Below are 21,705 nucleotides of genomic sequence, written 5' to 3'. Positions count from 1 at the left end.
CTATATTCTCAAGGAAGATCAAGAGATTAATCAAACACTGATCTTTATTTATGTGTTCTATTATTCACTGTAGATTACAACAGATGTTCGGCTATTAAGTCAGTAATTTCCTATTTTCTCTTTCCCCTCTTGCTTAAACATTGGAGTCTTATTAGTCACACTCTGATCTGCAGGAACCCTTCCAGAATCTAGAAGCAACCTGATGACAATTTTGTTGAAAGACTGGAGTTGTAATTGGATCATTCTGTAGCCGGTTTTACATTGTTGCTGGCTGGCATTTACTTCTGATCAACATTTTACTTGGATACAGGGTGAGATATTTAGGAACATTGAGGACAAAATGTTGTTCCACACCAAAAACTAATTTGACCATCAAAGGATTAAAATTAAATTCTTAAAGTAGAAACCTCATTGGAATACTTGTTAAAAAATTCTCTTAAATGCCACCTCTCAAAAAAGGATACACGTTTACTTTTGCACCAAGGTATCCCGCAGATTTTAAAAGTCAATTTGGCTGAATCATTGCTTATGGAACAGGTACATTTTCATTTATTGCTGTTTGAAGAGAATGAGCCAGCAGGAGACCTTTTGAAACAGATTTGACCAGGAAAGAATGAATGACATTCGTGATGCTGCAGTGACTCCTTTATGGGATATTGTGTTCGTTTATCATTACCATTTGCTGCCAGAGGTCCGTGACTCTTCAAGTCTAGATTTGTTGTTTTAGAAGCAACCATCACTGTAATTATGGCAACTTGCATTCAAGCTATAAATAATCCTTGTAACGAGAGCTGTATAACTCATCTCCTTCTACCCAAGGCCACGAACTTATCAATCACCCCTGCTGTGGACTACTTCTACAAAGAAGGGATCCGTATGCTCCACGGCCGCTGGACTAAGTGTGTACATGTAGGAGGGAACTGTGTTGAAAATAAATATGCTAGGTTTTGTAAAATTGACTCCTTCTACCTTAGGCCACGAACTTATCAATCACCCCTCATAAATCATTCATTGTGAATGTGCAGTAGATATTAGAGCTTTCTTTAGTTAATGATAGGAAAAGGAATGCACACCTATTCTTGAGAACAAAATAAATTAACAAGGCTTATTTATCGCTTGAATGTAAGTTGCCATAATTACAGTGATGGTTGCCTCTAAAACAACAAATCTAGACTTGAAGAGTCACGGACCTCTGGCAGCAAATGGTAATGATAAACGAACACAATATCCCATAAAGGAGTCACTGCAGCATCACGAATGTCATTCATTCTTTCCTGGTCAAATCTGTTTCAAAAGGTCTCCTGCTGGCTCAATCTCTTCAAACAGCAATAAATGAAAATGTACCTGTTCCATAAGTAATGATTCAGCCAAATTGACTTTTAAAATCTGCGGGATACCTTGGTGCAAAAGTAAATGTGTATCCTTTTTTGAGAGGTGGCATTTAAGAGAATTTTTTTAACAAATATTCCAATGAGGATTCTACTTTAAGAATTTAATTTTAATCCTTTGATGGTCAAATTAGTTTTTGGTGTGGAAGAACATTTTGTCCTCAGTGTTCCTAAATATCTCACCCTGTAACCAAGTAAAATGTTGATCAGAAGTAAATGTCAGCCAGCAACAATGAAATCAGGTACAGAATGATCCAATTACAACTCCAGTCTTTCAACAAATTTGCCATCAGGTTCCTTCTAGACTCTGGAAGGGTTCCTGCAGATCAGAGTGTGACTAATAAGACTCCAATGTTTAAGCAAGAAAGGAAAGAGAAAATAGGAAATTACTCACTTAATAGCTGAACATCTGTTGCAATCTACAGTGAATAACAGTGAATATTTGATTAATCTCTTGATCTTCTTTGAGAATATAGCTAATGGAATAAATAAAGGGAAACCAGAGAGAGTGGTACAGTGAAGAGCGATCTAACTAGTTACATTATATCATGGTATGGAGGCTCCCAGGCTCAACATCATGGGTACAATCTTCAACATTGTTGAAAACATCTTCAAATGGCAATACCTCAAGAAGGCATCTATCATTAAGGACCCTCACTGTCTGTAACAACAGTTATTACCATTGAGGAGGTGGTACAGGTGCCTGAAGATCCACACTCAACTAATCAGAAACAGATTCTTCCCTCTGCCAGCCATTTTCTGAATGGTCCATGAACAGTTCCTTTTTTGTACATTTTTTTAAATTTTGTAATTTATAGTAATTTTAAGTTTTTGTACTGTACTGCTACTGTAAAACAACTCATTTCACATCATACAAGACGGTGATAATAAAACTGATTCTGATTCTTCTGATTTAAATGATGATAGAAACCAGAAACTGGAAGTTAATACATCTTTCTCAAATAGGCAGACTTTAACTGATAAGGTCAGAGAGCTATGATGCATTTGACGAAAGGGATTAAATATCATATTCTTAATTTTACTAGTACAGCAAAGAATGCAAAGATATGTCAAGGGAATACAAATATGCTAAATGAAATGAGACAGAACATGCAAAACAGAAAATCAGATTTTTTTTAATGGTGAAATTGGAAAGGAAATGATTTTCAAATGAATATAGGTGTTCTTGTATGCAATGTCACAAGCTGACTAGCCTAGATCTAGTTTCATAATAACAGATTTACTATTAAATACTGAACGGTGTGATTTTGCTTTTCACTCAGAGGTTGGTGTATCTTAAGAATTCACTCACCAATAGAGTGTCTTAGTTGTTGAGCTCATTCAAAATCGATTTCACTGAGAGAGCAGGCTGTGATGATAATACTTGGATTCTCCAACAAATATCAGTACATTGAGTCAAATCAAATCAAAATCATTGGGTCAAATCTGGTAAGTGGACTTTAATGTAGGAAAATTTGAGGTAATTCACTCAGCAGGAGCAATCAAAAAGCAGACGGTTATCTAAATGGAAAAGGGACCACAAGTGGGTGGAGTAAAAGAAATCTAACCATTTTTGTTCATGGAACATGAAGTGCAGCAGCAGTTAGGCAGGCAAGTGGCATATTGGTCTGTATTGCAAAGGCCTGGAGTCCAGAAGTAGATAAAAATTGTTACAGTTATTTTGTAATACTTGAAGTCATATCTGGAGCACTAGGTCCCTTTATATAAGAAATTATATACTAGCATTGGAGGCTGTCTAGAAAAGATTCACTAAGTCATTCCTAGGACAAACCCCTGCAAGCAGATGCAACAACCACTTCAGAAGGCAAAGAGAATATGGTTTTTCTCATGAGATGATAAATAGCTTAGTATAGGTATCTAACTGCAATTACATAACACCTCAATGAGATTGTTAGTGGAGTACGATATGCAGTTAACCTATATAAAAGGACATACTTGTCATACAGGATATGTAGAAATTCACCAAATTGGTTTCAAAACTGGTAGGTAGAAAAGTCTGGACAGAGTGGATGTTTAGAGCATGTTTCCACTGGTAGGAGAGTCTGGGATCTGAGGGCACAGCCTCAGAATAAAGGAATTTCCCTTCAAATTGGAAATAAGAAGGTACTTCTTCTGTCTTAAGGTGGTGAATTTCTGGAATCCATTGCTACAGAGGGCTGGGGAGACCAAGTCATTTGGTGTAGTTGGGGTAGAGATTAATAGCTTCTTGATTATTAAGGTTAAGGATTAAAGGAAGAAGGTGCAAGAATAGGTTTAATAAATAAATCAGCCATGATTGGGTGGTGGAGCAAACTTGATAGAGTGAAGAGCCTAATTCTGCTCTTATATCTTATGACTGTCCCTCCACTTAAAAAAATAACTTGTATTCTTTGGAGTTTAAAAGAAGGGGAGGGGGCTTATCTTCTTGCACCACATACGAAATTAAGGGGGAAATGACAGGGTACGTGTTTCCACCACTTTGAACATCTCAAGATTAAACAAGGGGACAGCCATTTTTAAAATGAAAGTAACAGGAATTTCTTCTCATGGAGGTCGATGAGTCTGGAATTCCCTACCCAAGAGGGTTGTGGAGCTTAGATCACTGGAGATATTTAAAGAACAGGCAGGTAGTCTTTTGAAAAGTTGGGAAATGAGCCCCTTCTGGACTTGGCACAGAAGAGAAGCCGAGATGCAAAGCAGATCAAACATTATCATGCTGATGGATAGGACAGGATCAAGGGGCCAGGTGGTTTATTCCTGCTCCTACTTTCTTGTGTGAGATTAAGACAATAAAGGGAAATAGGGAATATACAGGGTAAGAGAGCCGAAGCTGAAGATCAACTGTGATTTTGACGAATGGCTCAATAGGTTCAGTGGATTAGATAGACAGTTCTTATTTCTAATTCTTGCAGTCATATGTTGCCATGCAGACAAAATATTATGATCTAAACAAAGTATCATTGCCACTGTTTTGATAAAGCAACTGACCATGGAGTTAATTCCCACCATTTTCAATTTCTTTTAGAAAAGCAGTAAGGAGATAGCCCATCCATGCATGTGAGATTGAAACTGGTATCTGATGCATCCATTTCATGTGTAAATAAATGCACATAGGACACATTGCTTTGTGAATCAAAGAAACCTTGCAAGGAGCTACATGTACAGACCTAACAAGGACTGAATATATACTAGCCTTTATGAGTCAAAAGTGCTCAGAATAATACAAAGGTCAAGAACAACAGATTTAAGCAAACACACGTTATTTTCATAACTGTTTAAGTAGACATACCAGAGACAAGTGCTATTAAAATGCTGTGTGATCAAGAAAGTTATTTCAATCCACCTGAAAATATATTGATAGTGTGAACAAGGGTATTTTAGACTAGGGGCTGGATAAATCAGACTATGGGATAGCATCACTATCTGGCTGGTTGGAAGATTTGTGAATTTACACATAAATACTTTCTAATGAACAGGAGAAAAGTATAAGAACACTTAGTTAGCAGCATTCTCTTGTAAATGTTCTGTTTCTGATCATCAACCTTTCATTTTAAAGCATTTGACAATTTGTCCTGTGACACATTAGGACAAACATGATGAGTAACTTCTCCAGGCTTACCCTAACCTTTTCGTAAGATCACCTAGAAATTAAAAGATGGCTTATGTTAGATGGCACATGTTGTCAGATACTGGGATACTGGTTATGTGTGCATGATATCCTACCTGCATGTAGTAATACATGGTGAATTTGCATTAAAGACTGGGTCTCAGATTGAAGAGATGTTGGAAAGCAGTACACTGCAGAATAGTTAACATGACCCGAGAAGAGAAAGCACTTTAAATGGCCGCAGTTTTACAACCCATCACAGAATAACTATTTAACTTGATTGCTTCATCAACAGCATTAATCAGAGGGATTCAGAGAACGTCTACTGGGAGAAAGTGAGGAAGTGTAGGAGAAAGAAAGGAAGGGAATGAGGGAGTGAGGAAGAGAATTTAGATTGACAAGAGGCCAAAGAGAAATACCAAATAAGTGTCTGTGGTATAGTTACAGTGCACTGAAGGAACTCACATCCATAATTAGAAGTATATGTTGAACTACTCCTTTCCATAAGTTGCAATTCCTTTGTTTGAGTCAACCCTCCTTAATCTTCTTAGACATTCTGTTGGAACCAATGAGGACTTGCTTCTACTCCAGTTCTATAGGGCAGTAGGAGGTACGCAGTGAAGCAGTTGGGTGAGTAGTCTATGTGATGTTAATGCTAGGCCTCTATATGTTTTTAATGCATGAACACAATGTTCTCAGTAGCACCCAATATATCCTTTTCCTACGTCTATATAGATGGAATTAACACTGTGTCACTATGACACGAATGAAACAATTTCTGAGAAAGAAAAAAAAGGGAAAAAACCACCGAAAGAAAGATGGATTCCTTTTATTTGATAAAGCTAATAGCAAAAGTGGGGTGACAAGGTGCAGATACACTTCTACCGAAGGAAGTGTAAGGCTCTCCTTCCCTCCACTAGCCTTCAGGTCACCCTGGGCAAGGTGTAGCACTACTTAGCCCCCTGTTTAGGGTCACATGAAGCCATAGGGACAGGTGGTAGATGGTCTGGTGCATATCACAAGTCCTGGTCATGTGACCACTGATGCCAAACAGACTGTCTCTGAAGAGTATTGATGATGCTTGAGGTCACCTGTCCAGGTAAAGACACTGTCCAGAAGAAGGCAATGGCAAACTAATTCTGTAGAAAAAATTTACCAAGAACAATCTTGGTTGTGGATACGCTATGATTGTCCATGTCATACAACAGGGTACATAATGAACGAACGAATAGCATAGGTAAGTGTCAAACATCCAGTGAAGGTTAGCTCTAGGTTAATATTTAAACTTGAATGTCAAATATTATACAATGTGCTAGAACATAGTTTGCAAACAGTATGAGTAATAATTTCTGACATCAAGACAACTAGCTGTAGGGGGAACTTGGACAATGCTGAATTGTTTTCTCTGGAGCACTGGAGGCTGAGGGAGCAACTTGAAAGAAGTACATAAAATTATGAGAGGCACAGATATGGTAGATAGCCAGAATCATTTTTCCCAACGTGGAAATTTCTAATACCAGAGGGCACAATTTTAATAATAATAGGAGAAAATTTAAAGGAGATTTTCTTGGCAAGTTTTTTTTTTACACAGAGAATGGTAGGTGACTGAACACACAGCAAGCAGAAAAGGAATATAGACGCTGTGCAAGCAGATGGGTTTAATGTTTAGCACAGGCATGGAGGGTAAAAGGGTTTCTCCCTGCCCTGTACTGTTACGCTTTCTCTGTTTTATCATCTTTAGCTCAGACCGGAAAATTGGATTGAAACTTGATCTTAAACCTAAAAACTGGAAAGAGTGCAAAAAAAGATTTACAAGCATGTCACTTGGATGAGAGGGCCTGAGTTCTAGGGAGAACTTGGCCAGACAGACCAGCCCAGGTCTTTATTTTTTGGAACATAGGATAATGAGGGGTGACTTTATTGATACGCTTAAAATTATGAGAGGCATAGATAAAGTGGATGGTAATAGAATACTCCAAAATTATGGGGCATAGATTTAGTGTGAGAGGGGAAAAGATTTACAAGAGATCTGAGGCCCACTATTACATTGCATGAGGATGGGTAGTGTAGCATAGTGGGTACCACAACGCTGTAGAGTTCAGGCCACCCAGGTTCAACTCCTGCCACGGCCAGTAAGGAGTGTGTATGTTCTCCCCGTGACCACGTGGGCTTATTCCAGGTGTTCTGGTTTCCTACAACGATCCAAAGACATGATAGTTGATCAGTTAATCGATGACTGTAAATTGCTACATGATTAAGTGAGGATTAAATTGGGGAATTGCCGGGCAGAGTGGCTTGAAGGGCTGGAAGGGCCTATTCCACACTGTAATAAATAAATAAATACCAGAGAGACTGAGCTATCCGGATAAGCAGGTATATGGAATGAGCTGCCAGAGGAAGTAGTTGAGGCAGGTACAATAGTAACACTTTAGTTGTGCTTGGATAGGTTCATGAAGGGGTGAGCCAAACACAGGATATCAGGACTAGAGAGTGGGCATCAAGGTCAGCATGGACTGGTTGGGCAGAAGGCCTTGCATCCATGCTGTATCACGATCTGACTCGATAACTCCTTACCTCATTAGATACAGTAGGGGATAATTTGCCCATATACTCCCCCTTGAATCGTTCCATAGGTTAAGACTGAGAATTAATGGTTGCAACCTGCAGATTGCTCTACTACATAAATATGGCAGATTCAGCACTGTGTGTCCTACCGATGTATTGCGAGATCTCACCGCTGCTGATCTTTGACTTCACATCTGCAGCCAGTCTGAGAGGAACCCGTCACAATACACACAGCAATTCCGGTCCAAGCTACGTTGTACCAAATGTCCAGGCATCTCCAATAAAAGCAAATTTATAAGATGATCCTGAACTACATTAGAGAGAGTATACAATGTTCATACACTTTCCTTTGGAGGTTGATTTCCCTTAATCCTCAGCCTCAGGGGAATGCCGCTAATTACAAAAAGGCGGCTGCAGTGAAGGGTGAAATGATTTCAGAGGGACTGAGTTATCCAGACAGGCAAGCAAAATAGTGTCATGAGGATTCATGCTCATTTTGTAGAGATACCCAAGCGACCCTCAATGGTACGTACAAGTATTCTCAATATGAGCTTGCCAGGGAATGATAGCAACATTACAAGTGCAGATTTTGAATGCTTGCACTTCGAGAAATGCTGCAATGCAGATAAATCCCTGTGCCTGTTCTGTCTGCCTTGTAGGCCAAATGGAAAGTCGATGATATTTTCTCCTTGAGTCAGAAATTAGAATAATCCTGAGTCTCAACAGCTGAGTGAGATCATGATCCTGAGTTCAGCCACACGTGGATGAGTTTATACTTAAGGTTCCAGGAGATCTCCGCAAGAATAAAGAATACAGTTTGAGAGCTTGCCCTTTGCAAAAAGCACAGCGTCTGGGGGAAAAGATTTTAGAAAACTCTGAATAAATAACAAAGAATATTTTGTCACAATGTTGACAATGAACTTTGAGTATTCCACTATCATTGATGCCATTTGGGGATTTTATGCCAGGAGAAACATGCACAAGCTAAGGAGAAATCTGTCAAGAAGTGAGAAGAGAGAATTTCTCAGCATGTGCTAAAACAACTTAAAATGAAAATAACTTTCCCTATGTCAGATTAAGATGAGTCATGCAAAGGAATCCTTAAGTTGTTTACTTTCTAGTTCGCTCATGACTGAGCAGAAAGCTGAGAAGAAACTAATGCTTTGCAACATGGTAGCTGTTATAAATATACTGATGATGGATTATAGTATTTGAAACTAGAAGTGTGGAATGAATTTTGTTACATATTGGATGCATTTGATAATATGGCTATTTCTTGTAATATAAACTAATATTAATTTGTTCAAAAAAATCAACAAACTGCTGGAGGAGTTCGACAGGTCATGCAGCCTCTACAGAAGGAGATGAACAGTCAGTGTTTTGGTTCAAGATACTTTGCCTGAACAGATTTCCCTCCTGATTCCAGCATCTGTAGTTCCTTGTGCCTTCAGTGTTATTTTGTTCTTAGCTCACAGCACGGCATCAAAGCACTGTCACTTAAATCACTTTAGTCACAGTATCGTTTGAACACAGGTTCCACCATACTGGTAGGACCTGAACAATCAATTTTCCCGTGTCCTTGACAACTCTATATTCCTTGGGTCAGAGACAATAAAGGAGTGTTTAGTGATACATACCGGAATCAACAGCAACATTCAGTGAAAAATTGCATAAATACTTAAAAGGGTAAAAATTATCGGCCTAAAGCAAAAGATTAAGAGTGAGCTACTAACAGCAAAGCTCTTTAAGAAGATGGAATGGGCTTGATAAGCTGAATAGTCAACTGCTGTGATACATCAATAAATGTTTACAAAACAAAATAAAAAATCTCAACTTACCTGCACAGCAACAACAGATAAAACCTCAACAGAAATCCTGTTGAACTCATCAAAACAACCCCAGGCTCCTGTCTGTGCTAGACCCTTGTAGATATTGCCACATGACTGCAACACAAACAAAAATAAGAATTAATATTGTTACAATCATTTCTGCCTGTACAAATAGACAAAAGATTTCCTGGCATCAGTTGAAGCCCTGCAGTAAGTTTACTGGTATCCTAGTCAATCTGAATTTCTGAACAAATAAACAAATACTACATAAACAAATGAACTCAACACTTATTGCTTTGACAAACTACAAGGATGTAGTTCACTACATCTACACAGCTTTCTTACTTAATCTCTTAGTTTCAACATTTCGTCTGGTTGTGTCTTGGATATATCAATCTGAGCTTTGGAAGAATATTCACTGGATCCAATTTAAACACATATGGTGGATTCCTGGCAGTCTGGGAACAAGTTTCTCTGTTAGAAGAGGAGAATTCCAACCTAAGCCAGCAGTGGGCTTCTTCCACCAATAATCACACCACAGAGCACCATAGACTCAAATGCTGTATTGACGCAATAGTGAGGTATGAAGGGAGCTCTCTGCAAGGGAATGTTCCATGTTTTAGAGAAGACATTAAACGGCTCTCAAATGGTTGTAAAAGATCCTGGTCTAAAAATACATCCGGCAATGATATCACTGATTACCAAGGTTACAAGCTCCACTGATAGACTGTTGCACACTTTCATAATAGGAACTATGGTGATTAGTATGTTGGTTCTTCCTGAAAATTACTTATTGGGGAACACTAATATTTAAAACAACAAAAGCTTTTAATGCAACTACTTTTAACGTCTGAAATCAAGATCATACATTTGCTCCACTGCCTTAATATCAACAAGATGCAACAACCATGCTGCTAAATTGTATCCAGCATGAAAAACCAAGCCTTGAAAAGATTTGTGACCACATTAGGCCGCACAGTAGCGTAGCAATTAGCATAACGCTATTACAGTGCCAGCAAGCAGGGCTTAATTCTGCTGCCGTCTATAAGGAATTTGAATGTTCTCCCTGTGACTGCATGGACTGCCTCTGAGTGCTCTGGTTTCCTCCCATATTCCGAAGATTTACAGGTTAGTAGGTTAATTGTCATATGTGCTCACTGAGCCAAAGGGATTGTTACCATGTGGTACCTCTGAAATAAAAAATAAAAATCATACAAACATTTAATATGTTCAAGACAAAATTTCTGCTTGACAATTTACCAGAGAAATTAACTAAACAGTTAAACATTTGTTACAATAACAAATACATAAATATGATAAACCATGTGTCTCTAAAACAGTTTATTTTTTAAATTCTGTCAAACTGCATGACTCATTGCATTATGAAGACAGTGCTTCCTTAATTGTGGTTTGTTCATTATTCACACCAGTCTGTTCAATGTGCGATGCATGGCGCAACTGAAAGACTATATCAATAGATATAATGGAATTGGCTATAAAGTTGTCAAAATATATCGTAAATATGGAATGTGAGACATTTAGTTATCTTGCACTGATGCAGCAAGACAAAAGAACCTTCTTAATCTGCAAGGAAGTCAGATCTTTAATTCTGCAATGATTCATCTGATCTTTACTCAACAGAAACAAATCATTACCTGTCTAGCAATTGACTGTAGTCTAGGACCAGAGGCGAAAGCATCAGAATAGAAGGATGCCTTAGAACAGAGATGAAGAGGAATTTCTTTCACCAGATGGTGGTGAATTAGTGAAATCCATTACCACAGACTGTTATGGAGGCCAAATCATTATATTTAATATTTAAAGCAGAGATTGATAGGTTCTTTATTAGTAAGGGCAACAAAAGTTACAAGGAGAAGGCAGGAGAATGGAGTTGAGAGAGAAAATAATCAACCATTATCAAATGGCAGAGCAGACACGATGGGCCAAATGGCTTAATTCTACTCCTATGTCTGATGATCTTGTGTACCTCCTGGGGAAACGTTCACCCTGTGCAGAATTATGTTTTTATGGACATACTTCTAAAACAAAAGCCTGAAGCATTCCAACATGGTTTTAGAACATGGAACAGGCTCGTCAACCCAGCAAGTCTGCAATGACCACGATCTCAGTCTGAACTAACACTATCTGTCTGCACATGATTCACATCCCATTATTTCCTGCCTGTTCATGTGCCTTTTGAAATATCGCTTAAACATTGCTAACATATTGGCTTCTACCACCTGCCCTGCACCCAAATTTCTAATTGATCACTCTCCATTGTATCCTTCGATAACCTAACACGCTATCGACAAGTCCACCAATTTCCATGTCTATCCACGGCCTCCTCTACTGTAAAGATGAGGCCACACTCAGGTTGGAGGAACAACACCTTATATTCCGTCTGGGTAGCCTCCAACCTGATGGCATGAACATTGACTTCTCTAACTTCCGCTAAGGCCCCACCTCCCCCTCGTACCCCATCTGTTACTCATTTTTATGCACACATTCTTTCTCTCACTCTCCTTTTTCTCCCTCTGTCCCTCTGAATATACCTCTTGCCCATCCTCTGGGTCACCCCCCCCCCGTCTTTCTTCCCGGACCACCTGTCCCATGATCCTCTCGTATCCCCTTTTGCCAATCACCTGTCCAGCTCTCGGCTCTATCCCTCCCCCTCCTGTCTTCTTCTATCATTTTGCATCTCCCCCTCCCCCTCCAGCTTTCAAATCCCTTACTCACTCTTCCTTCAGTTAGTCCTGACGAAGGGTCTCGGCCTGAAACGTCGACTGAGTAATCTCCAGAGGTGTTTAAAATATACATTTTATTTATGCTTTGAAGGGAGGTGGAAGATAGTGACACACATCTTATCACGATTAGGGTAATGCTGAGAATTAAGTGCCTTATTGTCATACAGTGAAGAGATCATCTTGAAAGAGCACAAGACACAATTGTTCAAATGCCATACTGAAATTGAGCTCAAGGTTTATGTATAGCACTGGCAGGCTCACAGTCAATCTTTTATGGAGGGCCACCTTTTAAATTGATTGTTACTGACTCAGTAGCACTGTGTTAAGTTCAGCTCCAGTACATAATATCACTGCAAACTCACCAATTCGCTGATTCCTCGCTTACAGTTATTCCTCCATGGGAAGGTTACAATAACTACCTGTCACAATTTCTCCAGAGAGAGCAGGAGAGAAGTGAAAATGAATAGAGGTTTCAGAGGATGGTTCAAGTACCAAAAGGGTGAGTAGTTGGGGTGTTCGTGGCCTTATTTGGTGTGTTACTCAGAAAGATTGCTGACATTATAAAAAAGAGAAATGTATATTTAAAGAAATCAAAAGAACATGAGATGAAACAATCAAAAAGGTGAGCTTCAAACATACAATGATTTATTTTTCAGTACACTGGGTGATTTGAACAATTATATTAAATTAATTTGTAATGACTATTAGTGCTGCAAAATTGTGTTTTATCAAGCATCCTCTTCTGCTTGATAATGTGGACTTGCCAATCTGATGTATACTTTAACCCTCATTAATGTGGCTTCCAAAATGTTTTTTTCATAATCCTGCTGCACCTGAGTATCATAAACCTGCACAGATCTTACCATCACAGGCGCTTGGAAACTATCCAGGTAACTTCAAAGTTCAAAAACTCAAAGTAAATTTATTATCAAAGTACATATATGTCACCTAGGGGTGTACGGAGTGTCTAGGGAGGGGTAGCACCTCTGGTGGGGGAGGCCTGCTGTGCCCTTTTCAGGGCAGTTCGCCCACCTTTGGTCGCCACCTGGCGCTCAGCTCTCACCTGTGGCTCCAAGTAGCTGTAACACACACAGTGGCCACACCCCGGGAAACTGTCTCGGCAGACAGGCCAAACTAGGTGAGGGTAGCCAACAGGTCTTCGACCCTCGGTGAGGTAGGGGATCTGCCTATCCCGGCATGTGAAGTCTGGCCCTGGCAGATTGAGCGGAGGAGACCAATTAATGGTCCAACAGTCAAGAAGGCAGGCCCAGCAGGAGTTGTGGAGCGCTAAGAGCACGACAAGTCACTTAGACGTCCTGGTCAACCACTACAGCAGGAGAGGTCTCCAGCCGTAACGGTAGTCCGTGCCACTGGATCAAAGTCTCTTCTGCCAGGAGAGTGGGATTGCCCCTGTATAATGGCTGTTCCACTTACAACAGCATCACACACAGGTTTCTGTTGTGCAATTCATCTCAGTCCAAACCCAACTCGTCAAGCCCTGCGGCAATGGGGCAGTGGCGAAGCAACAGGCGGAGATGACCCGGGCAGTTGTAGTCACAAACCTGCACGTAGGCGGCCTTTGGACCAGTGGTCGTTCGTCTCTGTACCTGGGGCAGCAGAGATGTCCGGCAGCATCCAAGGCGACTGGCAGCCCTTTTAGCACAGCACTGCCTACCCTCACATGAGGGAGGGGGGTAGAAAAGGTACCCTAAACATTGCCTGCCCCACAACAACATCTGGCTAGCTAACCGCAGCTGGCGGATCATTTCCTTAGCGGTCAACATGCAACAAGAGAAACAAATTCAGGAAGGACTGAAAAACCGCTGGGCTGAACAATTTTCCAACCTACACAATAGGCCGTCCACAGTTGATCCTGATGTCTTACCCCTCAGCAGCCAGTCCTGGATGACCTAGACCTGCCGCCCTCTACTGATGAGATCAAGAAAGCAATCTTGTAGATGAACTCAAATAAAGCAACAGGGCATGATGGTATTCCTGCCGAGATCTATAAAGCATTAGGCCCAAACACCTTACAGGCGCTCCAAGACATCCTGGAAGACATCTGGATCACAAAGATGCCGCCTGACGACTTCCACGATGCCCTATCATGGCTTTATACAAAAACAAGGAAAGCAAATCAGACTGCGGAAACTACAGGGGTATCTCACTGCTGTCCATCGCAGGCAAGATTTTTGCTCGTATTCTCCTGAACAGACTTGTCACTGCCTCGGAAAGGAACCTCCCAGAGGTGCAGTGTGGCTTTTGGCCAGAACAGAGTACAGTAGACATGATATTTGCAGTGAGGCAAGTCCAGGAGAAGTGCATCGAGCAGAGCAAGCCTCTTTACTCTGTCTTCATTGACCTGACACAGGCATTTGACACTGTAAACAGGGAGGCTCACTGGATCATCCTGAGACGTTACAGATGCCCGAGGAAATTCGTGAAGATGATTCAGCTGCTGCACAACAGAATGATGGGACAGGTCCTTTGCAGTGGTGATACGTCAGCTGCATTTGCCATTCCCAATGGGGTGAAGCAGGGCTGTGTACTAGCCCCAGTCCTGTTCTTCACTTGCATGTTGTCACGTGCTGTCCAAGGTCTGAGGGAGGGAGTGTACATCAGGTACCGATTGGACGGCTCTCTCTTTAACCTTTGCCGCTTGAATGCACGGACGAAGTGCCTCCATACAGTCATTCAAGAAACCCTCTTTGCTGATGACTGTGCACTCCTGGCGCACAAAGACAGTGATCTGCAGTTGATGCTAAACAAATTCTCAGACACTGCTACATCCTTTGGCCTGACTATCAGCCTGAACAAGACCAAAGTACTTCACCAGCCCGTTCCAAACACCAACCCCACAGAACCAAATATCACTGTTGACGACACCCAGCTGACAAATGTAAACAGCTACAAATACTTGGGAAGCATCATCTCGAGTGATGGGTCTTTGGACAAAGAAATTGACTCCAGGATCAGCAAGGCCAGCCAGGCTCTGGGGAGGCTGTGTACCAGAGTGCTCAATCAACACGACGTCTGCATCTCTACAAAGCTGTAAGTCCACAGAGCTGTGGTCATCCCTTCTCTCCTATATGGATGTGAGACGTGGACTCTGTACCGACGACACATCAAACAACTGGAGAAATTTCACATGCGCGCCCTCCGCTCCATCCTTGGCATTCGTTGGCAAGACTGTGTCTCCAACCTGGAGGTCTTAGATCACGCGGAGTCCACCAGCATTGAGTCCCTGATCATCAGAGCCCAGATGCAGTGAGTGGGACACATCATCAGAATGGACGACCACCGCTCTATGGTGAACTGGAGACCGGAAAGAGACCTCAAGGTTGTCCACGCAAGCACTACAAAGACGCTGTGAAGGAAACCCTACGCTACTGTGACATCCAGTCAAGGGAACTAGAAGCTGCGGCTGCTGACAGAACCCACTGGTGAGCCCTGTGCTACGAAGCCTACACCAGTTTTGAAGACAGGCGCTGCTAAAAACTGATGGAAAACCGTGAGCGGTGTCACAGAACAGCAGCCACAATTATTACAACAACGGACTTCTAGTGTCCCCATTGTGTTAGACTCTGCGCTTCCAGACTGACACTGCAGAGCCCCCTTCACGTCCACAGATGAACTGCACAACACCGTGTCTTCTTCGAATCCGAAGGACTACTACATCAATACATCAGCTTGTACCACCCGGAGATTTGTTTTTATGTGGGCATACTCAACATTCTGTTCCATAATTGAATGACAACTGTAATAAAATCAATGAAGGACCACAGCAACTAGGCCTTAAAACAGTGGCAACAAACTGCACAAATGCAAAAAGAAATAAATAATAGTAATAAATTAATAAGCAATTAATATCGAGAACATGAGATAAAGAGTCCATGAATTTGAGCCCATAGGTTGTGGGAACATCTTAATGATGGGGTTAAGTGAAGTTGAGTGAAGTTATCCCCTTTGGGTGAAAGAGCCTGATGGTTGAGGGATAATAACTGTTAGTGAACCTGATGGGGTGAGTCATGAGGCTTCTGTACCTTCTTCCTGATGGCAGCAGTGAGAAGAGAGCATGTCCTGAGTTACGGGGTCCCTGCTTTCTTGTGACAACATATCGTGCAGATGTGCTCAATGGTGGGGAGTGATGGACTGGGCCATATCCACTACTTTTTGTAGGACTTTCCATTCAAGGGTATTGGTATTCCGTACCAGCCTGTGATATAGCCATTCAAGATACTCTCCACTGAACATCGATAGAAGTTTGTCACAGTTTTGGATGCCACACCGATTCTTTGCAAACTCCTAAAGCAGTAGAGGTGCTGCCGTACTTTCATCATAATTGTACTTATGTGCTGGGCCCAGGACTGGTCCACCAAAATGATAACGCCAAGGAATTTAAAGTTGCTGATCCTCTGATGAGGACTGGCTCATGGATCTCTGGTTTTCTCCTCCTGAAGTCGGTAGACAGTTCAGCTCCTTGGGTCTTGCTAACTTTAAGATGCTGTTGTTGTGGCACAACAGCTAGATTTTCAATTTCCCTCCTACATCTGATTTGTCACCACCTTTGATTCGGCCTATAACAGCAGTGTCGTCAGCAAACTCGAATATGGCATTGGAGCTCTGTCTAGCCTCACAGTGAAACAAGTGGAGCAGGTGGCTAAAGCACAGAGCATTGTGGTGTGCCTGTGCTGATGGAGATTGTGGAAAAGATGTTGTTGCCAATTCAAACTGACTGGGATCTGCAAGTGAGGAAATCGAAGATCCGATTGCATAAGGAGATGTTGAGGCCAAGGTCTTCAAATGTATTGATCAGGTTTAGAGACGATGATAGGATTCAATGGCGAGATGTAGTCAATAAAGAGCATCCTGATGTCCATCTGTTCCAGGCACCTGTTCATCAGTAGGCAAACTGGACAGATCCTAGTTGCTTCTCAGGCAGGAAGTGATACGTTTCAATACCAACTTCTCAAAGCACTTCATCACTGTGGATGTAAGTGCCAGCGGATTTATAAACCAAATTGTTAGTTCAACATTTGAATATGATATAAAGGTTACAAGCATACTGTATCATATTGATGCGATTTATATCTCAATGGTTACAATAATTGCTTAACATAACACAAGATTTGGTATTTATTCTGATAGGAACAGATTTTTAAATTTTCCACAAGGCCTAAGTGCAATATAAACCACGTTTTCAAGCCGAGAGAAGCAGATGCCAGTTCATGTGATTCAGAAGAGGTGCCAATATCATCTTAACAATGACAAAGCTTTATTTCTTAAATTGATTAATTCAGTCTCGGTGTCTAAAGTTAACGCGCAGCAATTTAATAAAATAGATGCAATAATAATAGCATGCTGGAAAGAAAATACCAATAAAAATAGATGAGATTAATAATGATGAAGGAAGTGTGGATCTTTATTGAAGAGGCTATACCTTATAATCCATCTGCTCAGAGCAGTTGAATACATAGACCATAATCCCTAGGGCTCGGCCTAAATCTTTAGTGGTTTCAGTCTTTCCTGTGCCAGCAGGTCCAGCAGGAGCTCCACTCATTGTTAGATGCAATGACTGAGTCAACGTGATGTAACATCTAAAATAAACCAATGAAATAAAAAAAACATAAAGCATAAGCCAAAGACAGCAGAACCAATCTTTTTTCATTATCAACACTATGCAATCAGATTGTGTTCAATCTCAAGGGCATAACTATGGCTAATATGAGTTAAAATTGCTGTTGGACCAAACTAAAAATTGTGTAATGAGTAATGAGAGTTGCCTTAAAGCTACATTAGTTTGGAAGCAAATATTTTCAGAAACTTTGGCACAGTTTAATCTTTCTTCATAACATGAATTCCTCTCACTTACAATCAATGTAGTGAATTTCTTTCAACTACATTTACAAATATATTCTTCCTTAAGTGATAGATATTTATTGATCCCAAATGAAATTACAGTCTCACAGTGCATTACAAGGGCAAAGATATAAATATTAGAAGAGAAGTAGAAAGAATAAAAAAAAGTTACCTCAAACAGTCTAACAGGAGGAGGTCAACACTTCCCCATCGACTCATTGGCTGAGAGTGAGAATGACCTCATACAGTGCTTGCTGGAGCAGCAGAGTTGTCTTAATCTATTACTAAAAATGCCGCTCTGTTCAGCCCAGGTAGCATGCAGAGTGTAAGAAACATTGTCCAGAATTGCCAGGATTTTCCATAGGGTCCTTTATTCTACCACAGCCTCCAGTGTATCCAGTTTGACTCCTATAAAGTTGCATGCCATCTTGGTCAATGTCTCCCATCCACTACTTCATGTACTGGGTGGGCACAGGAGTACATTCAGCCAGAGAATTATTCCACCGAGATGCAGCACAGAGCGTCATAGGAAGTCATTCCTGCCTGTGGCCATCAAACTTTACAACTCCTCCCTTGGAGGGTCAGACACCCTTAGCCAATAGGCTGGTCCTGGACTTATTTCATATTTTACAGGCATAATTTACATATTACTATTTAACTATTTATGGTTCTATTACTATTTATTTATGGTGCAACTGTAACGAAAACTAATTTCCCCCGGGATCAATAAAGTATGACTATGACTATAACAGAGCCAGCCTTTCTAATCAGTTTATTGCACCTGTTGGCATCATCCGTGTGAATGTCATTGCCCCTGCAGACAACCGCATAGAAGATTGCACTGGCAACAGATGGGTAGAACATGTGTAGGAGAGGCCCGCATACTCCAAAGGACCTTAGTTTCCTCAGGAAGTAGAGGTAAACCTGGCCCTTCTTGTGCACAGCCTCTGTGTTGGTGCTCCACCCAAGTCTGCCATCCAGGTGCACCCCCAGGTACTTGCAGATCCTCACCATCAATAGTAATAGGGAGCAGTACAGGCTTAGTCTTCCGAAAGACCAACACCGTCCCCTTTGTCTTACTGATGTCGAGCTGCAGATGATTCAGCTTGCACCTTTTAACAAAGTCCTCCACCAGGGCCCAGTATTTATCCTCTCATCCTCCCTTTATACACCCAACTATTGCTGAGTTATCTGAGAACTTCTGCAGATGACAAGACTCAGTGTTGTATTTAAAGTCTGAGGTATACATGGCAAGCAGGAAGGGAGCCAATACAGTCCCCTGTGGGGCCCAGTACTGCTTATAACCAGGTCTGACACACAGCTCTGAAGCTGCACATACTGTGGTCTGCCAGTCAGTTAGCCATTATCCAGGATACAATGGAAGTGCAAATCTGCATTGAATGGAGCTTTCCCCCCGGGCAATGAGGGCTGTATGGTATTAAAGGCACTTGGGAAATCAAAAAGCATCATCCTCACAGTGTTACTAATTCTGATAATGACATCAGATGTACCTGTTGCACTCCATATGTGGTTTAACTGAACTCTTGTACAGTTGTCTAAAAACTTCCTGATATTAGTGTTTCTTCTCTCTTGCAAAGAAGCCAACTTCCTGTTTCCCTTCCTAACTGCTTGGCCACCCTTCACATTAGCTTTCTGTGTGTGTTCCTTACCCAAAAACACAGAGATGCATTGCCATCTTATTTAAAAATAATATCCTGTGTATCTATTCTACTCGTAAAGTGAATAGTCTCGTATTACTCCACATTACACTATATCAGCCGTAGCTTTCTCCGCTTACTTTACCTGCTCAAAGCTGGGAGTCTGCAAATTATATTTTCAGATCAAGAAGAAGTCTTAATGATTCTACTCATGTATATTTCTTTTTAATTGCTTGACTAATTCTCTGTAACATTAACAAAAAGCAAATGCAGAAAATAAAAATTTTGCAAAGTTAAATCTTTCTGCGTAGGCAAATAGGTCAACAAATTTTTCATGACGTGCTGGTAACATTAAACCCTGGATTTGCTCTAATCAAGTAGTTTAGATATTGTCTACCATCTGCTGATGACTAGACTGCACTATAAATGTTCTAGCTGAACATCTATTCCTGTTATTTATGTACAGTTGTTATATTTAGCGAATGGATTGTGATAATTAAGCAAAATTGTATTGCATTTGTTTGATGGAAATCATCATCTCATATCTCATGAAACTGGTTACCAGTGATATATTTGCCTTGGAGTTCCAAACTTCCTGTTATTTATGGCAGTTGGGGAAGGTAAACATTCTAATCAGAAACAGATTTAATATCAGCAGCATAAGTTAAATTTATTAACATAACAACAGCAGTACAGTGCAATAGATAATAAGATAGAAAAAAATTAAGTCAATTACAGATATATAGTGCAAAAACAGAAATAATAAAAGTGAGGTAGTGTTCATGGGTTCAATGTCCATTTAGGAATCCATTGACAGAGGGGAAGAAACTGTTCCTGAATCACTGAGCGCGTGCCTCTAGGCTTTGTACCTCCTCCTTGATGGTAACAATCAGAAGAGGGCATGACCTGGCTGATAGGGTCCTTACAGACGGACACCGTATTTCTGAGACATCACTCCTTGAAGATGTCTTGGATACTCTGGAGGCTAGTACCCAAGATGGAGCTGACTAATTTTACAACTTTCTGTAGCCTCTTTCCATCCTGTGCAGCAGCCTCCCATACCAGACAGGGATGCATCCTGCCAGAATGCTCTCCGTGGTACACCTGTTGAAGTTTTTAAGTGTCTTAGTTGACAAACCAAATCTCCTCAAAATCCTAATGAAGTACAGCCGCGATCTTGCTTTCTTTATAGCTGCATCAATACATTGGGACCAGGTTAGATCTTCAGAGAAATGACACCTAGGAATTGCTCACACTCTCCACTTTTGAAGTCCACAATCAGCTCTTTGGTCTTGCTGACTCTGAGTGCAATGTTGCTGCTGCAATACCTCTCAACAAGCTGGCATATCTCTCTCCTGTACTCCCTCTTGATTCCATCTCAGGTTCTGCCAACAATGGTTGTATCATCAGAAAATTTATAAATGGCCTTTTGAGCTATGCCAAGCCACAGTCCACATTTCATGGAACTTTTCTTCTTTCACAGTCATAAGAGTCTTAGAGAATGGAAATTGGGTCATTTGGCTCACATGGTCCATGCCCACCAAGATTCCCATCTCAGCCTGTCCCAATTTGCCTGGGTTTGCCCCGTATCCTTCTAAACCTTACCAGTCCATGTGTATATCCGAGTGTCTTTTGAATATTGTTAATGCACCTGCTCAACCACTTCCTCCAGCAGCTCTTTCCATAAACTGATCACTCTCAGATTTCCATTAAATCTCTCCCCCCACCCTTAAACCTATGCCCTCTAGTTCTCAATTCCCCAGCCCTGGGATATAGACAGCATATAGATTCTATCTCTGCACCTTATGCTTTTATAAACCTCCACAAATCCACTCCATTCCCCAACCTCCCTTCATAACTCAATCCCTTGAGTCCCAGCAATGTCCTTATTTACAGTCCTTCCAGCTTACTGACATCTCTTCTATATCAGGGTGAGGAAAACTTATCATATTTCCCAGCATGTGTCAACCCGACCTTTCAAACATGAATTCTTGCTTGAGACATAATAGTGCGGCATTCAGTGAGATTATCTTCTGGATGTAGTACTGAGGCAAA

The 21,705-nt window shown here is 41.0% G+C and overlaps 1 protein-coding gene across 1 annotated transcript in view; it reads right to left on the bottom strand.

Moving 5' to 3' along the window:
- Nucleotides 1–21,705, bottom strand: part of dnah9 (dynein, axonemal, heavy chain 9) — a 585,611-nt gene that overhangs the window by 442,940 nt on the left and 120,966 nt on the right. Inside the window, exons 27-28 of the mRNA XM_063074264.1 lie at nt 17,574–17,730; nt 9,399–9,503 (exon numbers count right to left, since the gene is read on the bottom strand). Of these exons, the coding sequence (XP_062930334.1) occupies nt 9,399–9,503; nt 17,574–17,730 (262 nt within the window). The remainder of the gene's footprint in view (nt 1–9,398; nt 9,504–17,573; nt 17,731–21,705) is intronic.

This window comes from Mobula hypostoma, chromosome 22 (assembly GCF_963921235.1).
Source record: "Mobula hypostoma chromosome 22, sMobHyp1.1, whole genome shotgun sequence".
Taxonomy (NCBI): Eukaryota; Metazoa; Chordata; class Chondrichthyes; order Myliobatiformes; family Myliobatidae; genus Mobula; species Mobula hypostoma.
Note: the sequence above shows the minus strand (reverse complement) of the source record. Positions and strands in the feature narration are given on the sequence as shown.